The sequence below is a fragment of the Rissa tridactyla genome, chromosome 22 (assembly GCF_028500815.1).
Source record: "Rissa tridactyla isolate bRisTri1 chromosome 22, bRisTri1.patW.cur.20221130, whole genome shotgun sequence".
Taxonomy (NCBI): domain Eukaryota; kingdom Metazoa; phylum Chordata; class Aves; order Charadriiformes; family Laridae; genus Rissa; species Rissa tridactyla.
The window spans coordinates 6,152,901-6,168,694 of record NC_071487.1 but is presented as its reverse complement, the minus strand read 5'-3'; the positions used below and the strand labels follow the sequence as shown (position 1 = coordinate 6,168,694).

General features: G+C 62.3%; 1 protein-coding gene across 3 annotated transcripts in view; it reads right to left on the bottom strand.

The window, feature by feature from the left end:
* The window catches only part of ONECUT3 (one cut homeobox 3), a 30,251-nt gene extending 15,086 nt beyond the window's left edge, over positions 1–15,165 (bottom strand). The window contains exons 1-3 of one of the 3 annotated variants that reach the window (XM_054182076.1): positions 15,129–15,165; positions 11,029–11,053; positions 7,319–8,256 (exon numbers count right to left, since the gene is read on the bottom strand). In XM_054182076.1, the coding sequence (XP_054038051.1) occupies positions 7,319–8,219 (901 nt within the window). In that variant the 5' untranslated portion in view covers positions 8,220–8,256; positions 11,029–11,053; positions 15,129–15,165. Of the gene's footprint in view, positions 1–7,318; positions 8,349–8,402; positions 8,437–11,028; positions 11,054–15,128 lie in introns of those variants that run through there. The other 2 variants (XM_054182077.1, XM_054182075.1) reach the window with 2 other exon arrangements.
* Positions 15,166–15,794: the final 629 nt, after the last annotated feature.

Sequence of the window (15,794 nt, the reverse complement as noted above, 5' to 3'; positions counted from 1 at the left end):
ATCAGCTCATGGTGACGCCGAGTCCTCCTGCATGGAGGAAACCATGGTTGGAGCGACAAGGTCCTGCAGTGCAGAGCTCAGGGGCAAAACCCCCGGGAGGAGATGGCACATATATATGTATATATATGTGTATATATATATGTTAAGATAAAGTTAGTCAGGTCATTCTTGAAATCCTAGCCATGCCTGCGCAAACGTGTCTCAATTTTAGTACTGGGTCTTTATTTTTCAAATGTCCTGGCTCCTCTTCCCGGCACCAGAGGAGGCCACTTTGCCTTTTTCTTGCGCTATTTTTTAACAACCCCCAAACGTTTTTAAAATCCATCATCCGTTTTGCCTGTCCAACCCCGCCTTGGCTTAAATCTTGCTGGAGATGCTCTGTATCGTTTGAGGTATTAACGAGATTTTTGCATTTTCGTTTCATCAGCAAAACCTTGCTACTCGATGGCCACGGTCCTGCGCGGAGCCAGCAATAAAGGCACTCAGCTGCCAAAACCTGCTGCCGGCTCCTTGCCAGCCCCTCGCCGCTCTGGCACAGCATCGCTCCCGATGCATCCACCCAGCATCGCTTTTGGCTGCAGATGATTGGGCTGGAGGAGAAAATCTGGGGCTCCAACTTCCCTTTTTCGCCCAGTTTTCAAAGCCGGGGGCTGGGGTCAGCACCACTGGTGCTGCGCGGGAGCAGGGCAATGGCCATGAGCACATCCCGGGTTGGTTGGACGCATCCATCCCGGGTTGGTGGGACACATCCCGAGTTTATGGAACACATCCCGAGTTTATGGGACACATCCCGGGTTGATTGAAGCCTCAGCTCGATGCTGAGCCACAGGATTTGTGCATCTCGGTTCAGCTCCAAAAAGGGAGGGTGAGTGGACGTGGGGAGAGGGCAGATCGAAGCTGCCTGATGTCCCCGTCCGTACCCGGGGTGCCGGGCTCCCTCTGTCCAAGCCTTTCTGTGAAACCTCAGGGAATCAGGCAACAAGGGGGAAAACTCTTCCCTCCCCCCCAGCCAACAAGGTGCTGGGGCTGGAAGGTGACAGGTCCGGCTTCTGCCACGGCCAGGGAGGCAGCGATTCCCACCGGGAAACAGACAGTCCGAAGGCAACGGCATCCCAAACTGCATCCCAAGGTCTGGAGCAGGGGGACAGGCTGGGTCCCCAAATCCCCCCCCCTGAGCTGCAAAGCCCCAGCCCTTTCGAGCCAGACTGCGGTGGTTTGGGGTTTGGGGGTTTTTTTACTTTTAATTTTTCCTCATTTTTTTCTTGCTGTTGCAAGTTGGCCACCGCCACCCTGCCGTGAGTCCTGCAAAGGCTTTGCATGAGGACCCCCAAGGTTTTCCATAGGGAATATCTGGTTCCTCTGCAGCCAGGCAATCCCAGGGGGATGCCGAAGTGGGGGGGATGAGATGCCATGCCCGGGGTGGGACACTCCTAGGGCAGGAAAACCGGCGCCTGGGCCCTGCCTCTGCTCTCCCCCATCCCTCCCCTCCCTCTGCTCTGGCAGCCCCCCTTTGTCCCCGGTTTTGGGATTCACTCCCCGATACCGAGGAAGCTGGGCAGAACCCCCCGCGATGGGAGCGCAGGCAGAGCCTCCCCCATGGACGCTCTTTGGTGGTGGCGGGGGTGGGGGACGGCCGCCTTCTCCCCCCCCCCGGCGCAGGCTCCCCAGCCCCGCAACCGCATCTGAGCAGAATGAGAAAATATTGGATTTGTTTTCTGGAGAAGGAAAAAAAAAAAAAAAAAAAAAAATCCAATATTCTGTCTGCAATCCCAGACTCCGCGCCTGGTTATGGCAGGAAAATGCTGTAAATCTCCCCTTTCCCCACCAGCTGGGGAAGAAAGACCAATTTTCTTTTAATATTCTTATTTTCTCTCCTGGTTTAAGCCCCATCATTTTGCAGGTGGCTCCACAATCTCTTTGTTGACCAGGGCTTAAACCTGCTCTCCCGGCTCCCCCGACCCCGGGAAGTCGCCTCGCACACCCTTCCCAGCAGCTCCCGGGCAGCGGCAATGAGATTTTAATAGATGTATTTTCAAATTAGTTCTGGGCCTTTCAAGACTTATCAGTTAAATGAGGTTTTTCAAATTGATTCAAAGGTCACTCCGAGAGTTTTCTCTTCTCTGTTATCTCTCCCTTATGGTTTCAGTGGCGATTGACAGGACAGAGAAAAAAAAAAAATAAAAAAAAAATAATATCACCCCCACGTTGTATGCCCAGAAAAAGAATAAAACCAACCGAAACCCACCCAAAATGTGCACCTAAAAATATGGAGGCGGCAAGAAAGGCGCAGGGTTTGGCCCCCGGCGCTGGCTCCGCGGTGGGCTCGGGGGGAGCAGGGGATAAGGGGAGCTCCCGGGGTGGGGGGGTCTGGGGGTGGGAGGGGGGTGGGGGGCAGGACCCCACGGCCACGCGTGGGTTGTAGCCGGAGCTGCCGCCCCGCAGCGAGACGGGGGTTGTTTCCTCCCGGGGACGGGGGCGGGGGGGGAAAAAACCCCATTTAATATTTAACCGACGGGCGGTTTATGGGCCCCTTCTGAGGCGCAGATTAGGAGCAAACAGAAAAACAGCCGCGGGCGGAGCGAGGCTGATAAGGGCGGCGGGCGCGGAGCGGGGCGCGGAGCGGGGCGCGGAGCGGCCGCCCCCGCGGAGCCGGCGGTGGCTGCTCCAGGCGGGCGGCTCCGCGCCGGCGGAGAAAGTTTCCTGTTATTAACATGCTAAAAAAACCACATTTTTTTTTATATATATATATATATAAAAGAAAATAATAATTTAAGAAAAAAATAGGAAAAAAATAATTAAAGAAAAAATAAGAAAATTTAAAAAAAAATTTAAGAAAATTAAGAAAAAAAATTATTTTTTTTTTTTCCAACGGGGAAAACGCGTTTCCCTCCTTTCTCTCTTGCTTTCTTTGTATTTTCCCGAGTGGGAATCTCGCCCGTGCCGAGGGGGAAGCGCTGGGCGCCCGCAGCCCCAAATTCTCGTTTTCCCACATTTTACGGTGGCGAAATAATTCTCTCCCCAACCTACAAACCTCCCCCGCCGCCGAGGCGCCGTTTCCCCGTCGCCCCGCGGACACGCGCGGATCGAAAGCGGCGAAACCGGCCGCGATTTTCCGCCGCTCTCCCGGGCCGAAGCCGCGGCCGGTGCCCGAGAGGAGCCGTCGTTGGACCAAAGTCGTTTGAAAGAGGCTGAAATTGAAACAAAATTCGTGAAAAAAAAAAATTAAAAGAATTATGTTTCCCTAGTTTTTACGCAGCGCAATCTTGTCCCTGATTCCGGCCATTCTGTGTCTTAGTTGGAAGTTTTAATTAGCGGCATTAATTATTTGCCTTGGCCCAGCCCCGCTATCGTGCTCGTAGTTTTGGGGTGGTTTTGTTTTTTGGTTTGTTGGGGTTTTTTTGTTTGGTTTTTTTTTATAATGACCGTTCGCGCTACGGCGGAGATTTGATCGGGAGAGAAAGTCCGAGGAGGAGAGGGAAGAAAAAGAAAAGCATGGAAAGAAAAATAATGGGAAAGAAGGAAAGGAAAGGAAAGGAAAGGAAAGGAAAGGAAAGGAAAGGAAAGGAAAGGAAAGGAAAGGAAAGGGAAAAGAAAAGAAAAGAAAAGAAAAGAAAAGAAAAGAAAAGAAAAGAAAAGAAAAGAAAAGAAAAGAAAAGAAAAGAAAAGAAAAGAAAAGAAAAGAAAAGAAAAGGAAAGAGAAAGGAAAGGAAAGGAAAGAGAAAGGAAAGGAAAGAGAAAGGAAAGGAAAGGAAAGGAAAGGAAAGGAAAGGAAAGGAAAGGAAAGGAAAGGAAAGGAAAGGAAAGGAAAGGAAAGGAAAGGAAAGGAAAGGAAAGGAAAGGAAAGGAAAGGAAAGGTGAAAACGAAAACAAAAAAAAGGAAAGGGGAAAACGAAAAACGGAGGGAGAAAAGGCTAAAGGAAAAAGGAAAAGAACGGTGAGAGAGGGAAAGGGAAAAGAAAATGTAAAAGCAGGCGAAGGAAAGGGACGCGCTGGGGGAGCGCTGCCCAGCGCGGCCGCGGTGCCCGTCTCCGCACCACGGGAAACACTTTGGGGCAGAAAGAGCCGATCCCGGGTTCCCGCGGAGCCCGTTCCTCCGGGCCGGCCTCACACCGCGCCCGCGGCCCAAGGGCGTCCCGGGAAAAGCACGGGAGGAGGAATCAGCCCGGTTCGAGTTACGGACGAAGGGAGGCGGGAGCCGCCGTGTCGCCAAAGGGACACAACGACGCTGTCGCCCTCCCGAGAAATAATCGCGAGGGAATTTTCTGGTCCTGAGTGTCGGGATAAATCCGTGGCAGGGAGGGGGTTTCCACTGGCGGGGGCAGCGACAGGGCGGGAGCGCACCCACAGACACGCGTGGTGGGAGGGCACCCAGGGACACGCACGCTGGGGGTCACCCACCGCCCTGCGCGGACACGCGGGGACGGGGGCGCTTCCCCCACGATCCCACGAGAATGAAGCCGATGCCTTTTTCGCCCCCAGGGCACCAAGGGACCAGGATGGCGTGTGGAGGGTTCACGGGGGAGGGCTCGGAGCCCCGCTCCGTCGTGCGGGGACCCGCAACGGTACTATGGTGGGGGCTCCCCGCCACCCGTGGGGCTTCGTGAGGGGGGTCACGAAGTTTGTAGAGCTGTATCTGGAGGGTGGGGGGACACGGACTGCGGCCGTGACAGCGGGTCGCAGAGATGGATGGCCCGAGGGGATGGGCAGGGCATCGCCAGCTGCTGCCCAGATGTTTCCCCGTGGGACCCCCTTATTTTGCGGAGCCCCACGGGGGGAACGGAGCCGGAGGGAACTGCAGCCCCCCCCGGCTGTGGCGCTGGCCGGGTCCCGGCTGAATAATTAATGGTTCATCTGCGGACGGGGCGGCGAGAGGGGGAACTGGAGTGGAAAGAGGAGAAAAGCGGCAATTGCCATTTATAGGGGCCCGGCGTGTTTATTGATCCGCGATTTACTGACTCGGACTAATCCATCAGACGGGCTCCTGCAGCCGAGCGGGACCGGCACCGGCACCGAGATCGGGACAGGGACCAGGACCAGCCCCAGCCCTCGCCCCGGACGTGCTCCACGTTTAACACTCGTTTTTTTGGCTTGAACTGGGAGGGAAAAAAAAGCACTCGCTGCCCAGGCGGGGAAGGGATCCCTTCCCTGCTTGCCGAGGGGGGTCACAGCCCTCCGGGCTCTTCCAGCCCCCCAGCCCGGGGGGGCCTGAAAGGACGAGCAGGTTCGACGGGCGGCCCCGGGCTGTGTCGGGGGGAATCGCCTGCCTCCACCGAGGAACCGGGCACGGCCCGCGGGCCCCCCCCCCCGCCCAGTGCGACCCCCTCTCGCAGAACCCCGTTTCTCGGGGGCAGCCGGGGCGGGGGGCGGGGGGGGGGGCGGATCTTCAACCTGCCCCCACGCCCTGGCCCGGGTGGAGGAAACAGCCAGGGGAGAGAAACGAAAGCGGGTCCCTGTGGGGCGGCAGCCGGGCCGGGAAAAAAGCGGCCGGGCCGGGGGAGGCCGCGGGGAAAGGGGGGAGGGTCCCCCACACCGGGGCCAGGGCCTGGCGGATCCACCACCACGGGCGGCGTGGGGCGGCCCCGGCCCGGTCCCGACTGGGGAACCGGGGCTGAACGCGGGCGCATTTATGGTGGTTTGTTGTTTTGGTGTGGTTTTTCCCTGTTTTTTTTTTGTTTGGTTTTTTTGTTGTTGTTTTTTTTTTTTTTCCCCCCTGTCTTCGCAAAGAATTAAACCCAGAAAATCTGGGGGTTTCATTTCCGTAAATAATGCTCCCAAGGCGCCCCTGGGGCCGCGGGAAAGTCGGCGCTGGGGAGTAAAAAAAAAAAACATTTTGGGGAGAACGAAGCTCCCCCGAGGCGGCGGGAGGAGCGGAGCGGTGGCAGCGGGGACAGAGCCCGGGCCGGGCCGCGGGCAGGGACCGCCCCGAGCTCCCCCAGCCGCGGCCGCGTTTTTATCATCACCATCACGGTTATTATTTCAAATTTTGGCGAGTCGGAAACCAGCCACCCGCTGCTCAATTAGCCCGAACAGCGGGGGCATTAAACGGCCGATCGCGGCAGTGTTTAAATCTTTATTTACCAGAACCTTGTAAAGCCAGGAACAATTTGCATTCTATTAACTGCTTTTCAATAGGGCATCGACTGGAACTAAAAGATGCCACTACCCTGCCCTAATTAAAGAGCAACTGAATTACACTAAATACATATGAACGCTGCTCTCCTCCATAAATAACGGCGGGTTCCTCGCCGTGCCGAGCGCCCGGCGGCCCGGACTCTGCCCGGCCCCACGGGGAGCTCGGATTTATTTAAAAAAAAATAAATTATACACGCGTGTTTTTCACCCCCCGGAGGGCCGGCGCGGAGGAGCCGGGGGAAGGAAGGGCCGGAGATGTTCCGGGAGCCGGGGGGTAGCGGGTCGGGCCGGGCACTTCCCCGCCCGGCGCTGACCCCTCGGCCCTTTCCCCCGCGGAGGCTCCGCGCAGCGCGGAGGAGCGGGGAGCCGCGACCCCCGCCCGCCCCTCCCTCCCCACCACAGCGCAGAAAAACCGCTTTTTTCCACCAAACCCTCGGCCTGAGGCCGAACGAGCCACCGCTGCGCTCCGCACCCGCGGTGCTGCGGGGCGGCAGCCGGCCCCCACCCAGCTCGGGAACCGGGGCAACGGGTTGGGGGATCCCTCTTTCTGCCGGTGCCCCGGAGGGAGCGGAGCGCAGCCCCGGCGCTGCCCGCCCCTCCCCGGCTCCACAGCGAGTTCCCGGCGGGGGCGAACCGGTGCTTCTCCCGAGCGCGGCGCCGGTACCGAGCGGCGGGGCCGAGCGGACGGCGAAGGAGCTCCGCCACCGGCCGCGGCTCAGCCCGCACCCACGGACGGCCGGGAGCGTGGGCCGGGGGATGCCGGCGGCTCTCCGGGGTCCGCCCGGGTGGGACGAGGGGCCGGTTCGGTGGGGAAATCACCGCCGGGACTAGCGGCGGCCGAACCGGCGGCGGGGAGCGGCGGGGAGCGGCGGGCAACTCCCGGCTCCCGCGATCCCTCCTCTCCCGCTGGCAGGACCAGGCCCGGGTAGGGGGGGAATCCCTTTGAATATAATTCGCCTTAAATATAATTCGCCTTAAATATGATTCGCCTTAAATATGATTCGCCTTAGACACAATTCCCCTTAAATACGATTTCCTTCATTCCCTTTCATCTAAAGGCTTCAGATCGGCTCGGTAACACCCGCCCCACGATGGCTCCCCGTTAGCAGCCCCCCCTGGCCCCCCTCCGCCCCCCCCGGCCGGAGGTACGGGGCCATGGCAGCAGACCTTGCCGTGCCCTACCTACCTGCCAGCCTGAGCGCCGACATCCTCTGAAATTCCGGCTCCTGCAACCATTTCCACATCCTCCGGAAAGTCTCCCGGCCCGACTTGAGCTTACTCCAAGGCTTGGGGTTCCGCAGCAGGTCCGAGAGGGTCCCCTGGGAGCGGCACAAGATCCTCTGGGCGAAGATCGCCTGCGGGATGCTGTAACGCTTCAGCTCGGCCGTGATCCGCTGGGCCACCTCCTTGGTGTTGATCTCCTCCACCTGCCCGGAGCCACCGGGTTGGGAACCGGTGGCCGAGGCCTGGCGTTCCCGCTCGCCGAGGAGGGAGCCACCGGGCTGGGCGTGCGGGTGGCCGTGCGGGTGCATCCCGTTGAGCGGCGGCATCATGGCAGAGCTGGGGGCCGCCAAGCCCCGCGCCAAGTGCTCCTCGCCCCGGGACAGCATCGCGGCGTGCGAATCGAAGCCGTTGGGCGAGAGCATCTTCTCGTTGGGCAAGTGGCCCCCGGGGCCGTAGGGGGTCAGCGGCTGCTGGGCGTTGTGCAGGCTGCCCAGCCCGTTGGGCAGCGGCGAGAGGGGCTGCCCCATGGCCGGCATGTCCTTGGGGTAGTGGCTGTAGAGGTTGCCCATGGAGGCCAGGCTCCGCTCGTCGCGCATGAGGGTGAAGCTGCCGCTCACGTTGCCGGCCAGGCGCTGGTGCGGGTGGTGGTGGTGGTGGTGGTGGTGCGGGTGGTGGAACTTCTCCGAGACGGTGGAGATGGGCGGCAGGTGCTGCAGGGGGGTCAGCGTGGTGTAGGTGCTGCTGAGGCTCATGCCGGAGGGGGACTCGCAGGACATGCTCATGGCGGGGTGCAGCGGGGCGGCCAGGCTGTGCTCGGCGCGGTAGTCGCCCCCCTCCAGGATGGAGGCCATGCCCGAGACCATGGCGGGCCGGCCGTGCGGTACCAGGTTGCGGTGCGAGCCTTGTCGCCCGTGAGCCGGGCTCAGCAGCTCGGCGGGCTGCGAGTGCGGGACGCCGTGCAGACTGCCCAGGTTCTCCATCGCCAGCTCCATGGTGGCCGCCGGGCTCTGCCGCTGCCTCGCCCGCTCGCTGGCTGCCTTCCTCCCCCCTCCCGCCGCCGCCGCCGCCTCCTCCTCCTCCTCCTCCTCCTCCTCCTCCACCGCCCCCCCTCCCTCCCTCCCTCCCTCCCCGCGCCGGCTGCCCGGATTAATTCAGACTCCGCGCTCGGGGGATCGATCTCCCGCACCCCGCGGTCAGGCCAGCATCGTGCGCCGCGCCCGCCCGCCCCAGCCCGCCCGGGTACGCTGCGGCGGGGAGCGGGGAGCGGGGCCGGGTGCGGAGCGGAGCGGTGCGGTGCGCGGTGCTGTGCGTGCGCTTGGGGCGGCTGCGGCGCGCCTCGGCCGCCGGCTCCCGGCAGCCTCGCTCTGGGCCGCGGCGTGACGTCAGCGCTGCCCCGCCCCCCCCCCCCCCCCCCCCCGCGCCGAACCGAGCCGCGCCGCCCCCCCCCCCCCACCCCGCCACGGTGCGGGCAGGGGGGGACACACAGGCGGGGGGAGCGCGGAGAACAGCCGGCACCCCCAACAGCCGCCGGGGTGTGACACCCCCCCACTGGGGTGGCCTCCTCGCACCGAGGTGACCCCCCCCGGACCGGGTGTCACCACCACCCCCCAGCAACGGGGTGACCTCCCCCGCACCGAGGTGACCCCCTGCACCCAGCGCGCATCTGGCAGCGCTGCGCGACGGCGCCCACCTGTGCCCCGCACATCTGGCTGACCCCAACCCCCCCGCGCACACACCTGGCTGCCCCCACCCCCCCACCCCCGGATGCGCCTGTCCCCAGCGCCCCCCAACACCCCCCGGACCTCCTCCCTGTCCCCCCCAAACCCTCCTGTTCCCACACACCCGTATTTCCCCACGCGTCTCCCCAGAATGCCCCCCCCTCCCACCCCCCGGTGGGCACTGCCTCCCGTTCCCGGGCAGCGGGGGCTATCGGGAGATGGGGGGGGTCGCCTTGGCACGAGGGGGGGCGGGAGGGGGTGACAGGGACAGGCGGCTCCCGGCGCTGTGCTGCAGGGCCCTGGGCAGCGGTGGTGGAGAAGGGGAAATGGGTAAAGGGAAAGGGAAAATGGGCAGGGGAAAGGCAAAGAGAAAGGGAAAGGGAAAATGGAAAATGGAAAGGGAAAATGGAAAATGGAAAGGGAAAATGCAAAGGGAATGGCAAAATGGAAAGGGAAAGGGAAAATGCAAAGGGAATGGCAAAATGGAAAGGGAAATGTAAAATGGGAAGGGAGAACGGAAAAGGAAAGGGAAAGGGGAGGAAGAGAGGATGAAGAGACGACACAAGCCGTGTGGCAGATCTACGAGCAGAGGCCTGCGTACGGCCAAGGACACGGTGAGCAGAGCACACAGAAACAGGAACGCAGATATCGATACGGATGGAACGAAGAGGAACTGGTTCAATATAAACGTGGAACAAGAAAACAGCTTCGCGTGCTTATCTTGGTGCGAACTGAATAAGGCGGCCGGGTTAGTGATCTGAAATATGCGTTTACTTGCCTAGCAGGTGCATGGAAAGTTTTAGAGCTCGGGTATAAAAGCCGAGGCCTGAGAAGCAATAAACGATTTCGTGCTCATCACAGCCGGAGTCCGTGCCTTCATACACCGCAGAGCCGGGTTTAGGCCACCGGACGGGCTGGGATTCGGTGTCCTTCCCAGACGCGTTTCCAGCCGCCCCCGGCCCCGCCGCACCGGGCCGGGATCCCCCCCGACGAGGGGCGTCGGGTCCCGGGCAGCCCCCGCTGGAGCAGCTCCGGCGTTTCCCGGCTGTGCCCGGTGCTCCAGGCCGGGCCGCGCCCGTTTCCCAAATTTTATTGAACACACCGGAAAAATAAAAATCCAATCCATCGTTTCCCGCGGGTGGGCCCCGCCGGCCTCCCGTGAGCTGCTCGGTTCCCCGGCCCTGCCGGGCTCCCGCCGGGCCCACGGCCGAGAGGCGTCGGGTGCGGGGCAGCAGCCGCGGCACAGAGGGTCCCCGCTCTCTCGGAGCGGGGGGAGCCGCGAGCCGGTGCTGAGGGTGTCACCCGCCACCCGGCTTCGCAGTGAATAATTCAAGAAAAATTAACATCCCATCCAAACTCAGTGCATCTAACCCAACCCATCCATTCCCACGCCATCCACCCCATCCCATCCATCCCGCCCATCCAAACCCAGTCCACCACAACCCATCTGTCCCATCCCATCCCTCCCATTCCAACCCATCCCACCACATCTACCCCACCTATCCCAGCCCAGTCCATGCCAGCCCATCTATCTCATCTATCCCATCCCATCCATCAATCCCATCCCATCTATCCCATTTATCCTATCCCGCCCCCGGGAAGTCGGTTAAGTGCCCAATCAAATAAAATAAACCCCCGGGAGTTCCCGGGACGCGGGTGCAGGGCGGTGGAGCAGAGGATGACCCGGGAGGAGCGGAGGTCCCCCCCCGGCGGCTTTTCTGCCCCTGTAACCCCCTTACACCGCGGTCCGGCCCCTTAGAGCCGGGCCGGTCCCGGTCGAGCCGGGGTGTGGGAGGAATCCGGCCCCTCCCCGGTCCGTGTCCCGTTCCCAGCTCCTCCCCGCGGTGCGTCCCTGCCGGGGGGGGTCCGCGGGACATGAGACGGACCCCGAAACCGGGAGGGAGCCGCGTCCCGGGGGCTCCGGCGGGGATGGCAAGTCCCCGATATCCAGGTGGGCGGAGGCGGGGCGGGGGGGGGTGCTTTCAGGCAGGTAACGGGACATGGAGCCGGGCAGGGATGGGGAGGGGATCCAGAGCCGGGCAGGTTATGGACGGAGGGGCTGGAGCTGGGCAGGGATGGGCAGGGGGAGCCCCGGAGGTGGGCAAGGGCCTCCGGAGACGGGCAGGGACGGGCGAGGGGGGCCCGAACGTGGGCAGGAGCCGCCGGAGGCGGGCAGGGATGAGCACGGGGGCCTTGAGCCGGGCAGCGGCAGAGGATGCTGAGAGGGGGGTGTCGAGGTGCGGAGCGAGGAGGAGGAGGTGGGGAACAAACCAGGGATGAAGCAGCCGCGTCTGGAAGGGTTTCATTGAGTGTAATAATGGCGATAGCGCATCGACCGGCCCATTGACCGCCCATCGATAGATCTATCCCCGCAGCTGCCCAGCGCGCTCGCCGTCCCGCACAGCGTCCCCGGGCCGGGCTCACCGCCCCCCCCGTCCCCGGCACCGCCGGCCCCGCAGCACCGGGCCCCCCCGCGAGGCAGGCGCTGGACTCTGCCCTCCGCCGAGCTTCGCACCGAGCAAACAACAAAAAAGAGAGGGACTTCTTACTAATTAGTGCGACATAATTGAGTAATGCGGTAGCCCCGCGTCCCCCCCCCCCCCAGCCCCCCCCTCCGGCTCTTCCCCGATCGATGCAATATCATTAGGCGAGAGGCACCGAGACATGCGGGGCCGGGGGCGCGGGGAGGCGGAGGGAGCTCCCCCGTGGTCCGGCCCCGCTGCGGGATGCGGGAGCCCGGCGGGGTTTGCTGTTCCCCCCCGTGCCCGGGGGAAGCCCCTCGGAGCGCCCAGAGGCGCCGGCGATGGGCCGGGGCGCAGCGCGGGGGAGAGGCCCGGTCTCCATTCGCCAGCTGGATGCTATTGATCCCTTCCCTCGCCTCCTCTTTCTTCCCCGGCTCCCTCTCCCTATTTAATTCCCATCCCTCTGCTCCTCCGCAGCCGCCCGGGCAGCGCTCCGGGAGGAGCTGGGCAGTGCCGGCACCCCGCGGGGGGCGGGGGGAGAGCGGTAAGTGCGGAGAGGGAGCGCGGCCCCGGTCCCCGCGGCCCCCCCGGAGGGACCGACGGCTTCGCTTAGACGGGACGAGCGGGGAGAGAGGCGCAGTCGGGCGGACCATATAACCCCCCCCCCCCCCCGCCAACAAAACCCAATCCCTGCCCGCCTCAGCGCCCCCCCGGGCGGAACGGGCCTCCCGGGGCTGCCCACACCGGCGAGGCGGCGCCGCTCCCGGCCGTCCCGGCCAGCCCCGGAGCCCGGGGAAAGGTGTGTCGGAGGCAGGACGAGGGCTTCTGCCCTCTGCCTGCCTTCCGGGGCCGTGTCGGGGGTTGATTTTGCTCTCAAATTTTTTAAACTTTTTTCCTTTTTATATATATTTTGTTTTTCCACCCCCACTTAGGAACAGCTCGAAAAGCCCAAACGACACGGCCAGAAATACCTCCAGAGGAGCGGGGCGCGCACCTGCGGGCGGTATTTATTGCAGCCGGCGACCAGGTACAAGGCAGGGGAAAAACCATTTTGTTTTACCGGGCAGGGAAGGAGAAGGAGCCGGCAACGTGGCTCCCGCACATCCCGCCATAGCACTGCCCCTCCAGCAGCCCAAGTTCCTTAAAGTTCTTTAAGGCTTCAAAATAACAGCACCATCGCCTGGCAGGTGAATTATTTAGTGCCTATAGATTCCTCGCAAACCCTTTCATTTCGGTTCCAAATCTTCCCCAGCCCAGCCTTTGCCTATGGATGTCTCGATTTTACAACAATCAAGCGGGAGGCAAAGAGCGTGGCAATTTCTGCTAATCGATTTTCCATACAATGGGCCCCAGATGATGTTTTAAAATGTGAGAAACTAAAATGTGTTGGTTTAAATAAGACTTTTGCAATCAATAGCTTTTAAAAAAAGAGACTTTGATACCGGTTCTTGAAGGGGATTCAAACGCTTTCGCTTCCAAAACAAAACAAGGCAGGGAAAAAAAACGGCGACGCTGGAAAAGTTCCGCCCGGATTTGGGGTTATTAAAGCGGGATATGGGGAAAGCCGCTTGGGCGGGAGGGGGGAGGCGCAGCGCCGGGACCGGAGCCCCCATCCCCGCCGGTCCCGTTGCGTGCCCCCGCCCCGGGGCTCCGCGCTGCTCCGCGCATCCGCGGGCGGCCGCGGGCAGGGGCAGCCCCGCAACCCCGGCCTCCCCGTCCCCGCTCCCGGCGGCCTCCCCTGATTTTTTCGGGTGCGATTTGCCCTTCCCCGGTTTCCCCGCCGCTCCCGGGGTTGGTGGCGCTTCGGGCAGGAATCCAGCCGGGAAAAAACTCCGGTCCTTTCCCCACCGACATTTTCCTCCGTTAAAAAATCCGCCCCCCCGCTCCCCCTCCCCACGCACCCCCTCGCACTCTGCACCCTCGGCGGCTTTTTTTATTTCTTATTTTAAGACAATTTTAGCTGCAAGATCAGGCCCTTTCTCCGCCGCTCCTACCTTTTTTACCTTTCCCTTTTGCGGGATATAAGATATATATTATTTTATTTTTTTAAATTCTCCCCCGGTGAAAAATTTCCTTCTTCCTGTAGAATCGGCCCCGGGGGCGTTTAGGGAGAGGGACAGACCGGGGGCCCCATCGGGACCTTCCCCCCCCACCCAGCTCCGCCCGCCTCTGCCGCCCGCCGTTCCCGGGGCTCGGTGGGTCGGGCCGGGGCCGGGCTGGGAGCGGGGAAAAGCGGCAGGAACGGGGGGAAATCAAGCGGTGGAGCGGCGGGGCGGAGGTGGGGGGAGAACTGGCCCCTCTACGGCCTTTCCGGAGACTTTTCTCGTTTATCCCGAAACTTTGGGCCGCCCCGAAACTCGGCGGCCGGCAGCGGCGGGGCCGCGGCGGCGGCGGGGAGCGGGACCGGGGGGGGTGTTTCCATCCAATTTCGCCCCGAGGAAGCAGTTTGAGGACGGGCGGTTGCTCTTTTCGATGTAACCCCCGCAGGTTTTCCCCGAACGAAGCGGCTCCGCCGAGGCCGGGACGGGGCCGTGCGCCCCCGGGGCTCCGCACCCACCCGCGACCGGGGGCCGGGCCGGGCCCCCCCGCTGCCCCCAGCGCCGGGAAAACCAACGGGGGCCTCCGGGAGCCTGTTTCATCCGCAATTTGTTTTCAAAAGTTCCCGGCGGAGCAGCCCTGAACTTTACACCCTGGCAGCGGCGCCGGGCGGGCTCGGCCCCGCCGGAGCTTTCGGGGGAAAATCGGGGAAAATCGCTGAGATTTCGCCCAGCTCCGAAGTGGGATACTATTTATTTATTTTTTTTTTCCCATTTTTTCCCCTCCCTCCAGTCCCCTTTCCGCCTTTCCTCGGTCGGGCCCGGCCGTCCCCGAGCCGGGCTGGAGTGTGGGCGGCTTTATAAATTACGACGTGAGACATGGAACGAGTTTGTCGGTGCTCTGCGGGGCGGGGTGGGGGTGGGGGTGTCCTCCAGACCTCCGAAACGCCCCTCTCCCTCCCCGCTTCTTCCCTTCTCCCATTTTTCGGTCGTTGTGTATTTCGTGGACCCTCAAGCCCGAGTCTCTCAGCACCCCAAAGGCTCCCCGGGGGTCCCTGGGGGTGCGGGGGGGGGCGCCAGCGCAGTCCCGCCGCGGGGCCGGGGGCGAGAAACCGGAGCCGGGGCCGGTGCGTTGTGAAACATCGAAGAGACGAGAAGAACCGGGCGCTTTCCGCAGCGCTGCAGCGGGTTCCCGCATCACACCGTGCACCGAAACACGCGAATTCAATAGACATATTTTATACATAACATATATAAGGATATATATAGAAAAAGAGCACATTTATTTAATATATAAGCGATCTATATATTATTTTTTCTCTGTTTCTCTATATTTCCCGCAGGTGTTTTCCTGTCGCCGCAGGGCTCCTTCTCCCGGCTCGGGAAGCGTCTCAGCTTTTTGCGAAAACATCCCGGTTTTGGAGACTTCGCTCCCCAAGTCCGAGAGCAGCGGGAAGGTACGGCCCCTCCAACCCCCCCCCCGCCCCCGGCCCCGCTCCCCTGCGCGACCCTGCTCCGGCTCGGCCGCCCCGCGGAGCGGCCCGGGGAGGGGGTGCGGGGCGGGGGGGGGACGCTGCCGGGCCCGGACCCCCCCCCACCCCGGTCCCCGCGGCTCAGCCCCTGCAACAGGTACCTCCGCTCCCCGGGGCTGCGGGGACCCGGCGCGTCCCGAGGCAGCGCGTCCTGCGGCAAGAGCCGGGGGAGGCAGCGGAGTGGGGGGGGCGGGGGGCAACAGGGATAGGGGACAGGCGGGGATGGGGACATGAAGCAAGGACGGGAATAAGGCGGGGACGGAGATGAGGCAGGGATGGGGACAGGCAGAGGTGGGGACACGCAGGGACGGGGAAGGGACGGGGACAGTCAGGAATGGCGACAGGCAGGGACAAGGAAGAGGCAGGGAGGGGGGTGAGGGAAAATGGGAAATGAGGCAGGGACAGGGACAAGGCAGGGACAGGGACAAGGCAGGGATGGGAACGAGGTGAAACAGGAACCGATGTAGGAACGGGGGATGAAGCAGGGACAAGGCAAGGAACTGGCCAAGCTCCAGCTGGACCAAGCAGCCGCCCTGGTCTGAGCGGGGCCGGGCAGCGGGTCCCCACAGGGTGGGACACCCAGGCCTGCCCCTTACCCACCTCGGCTTGCTTGGGTCATGCTGCGACTGTCACCAAAATAATCCAGGGCGGCTCATATCCACACAGACACAGAGCGCGCTGGCCGGCCAT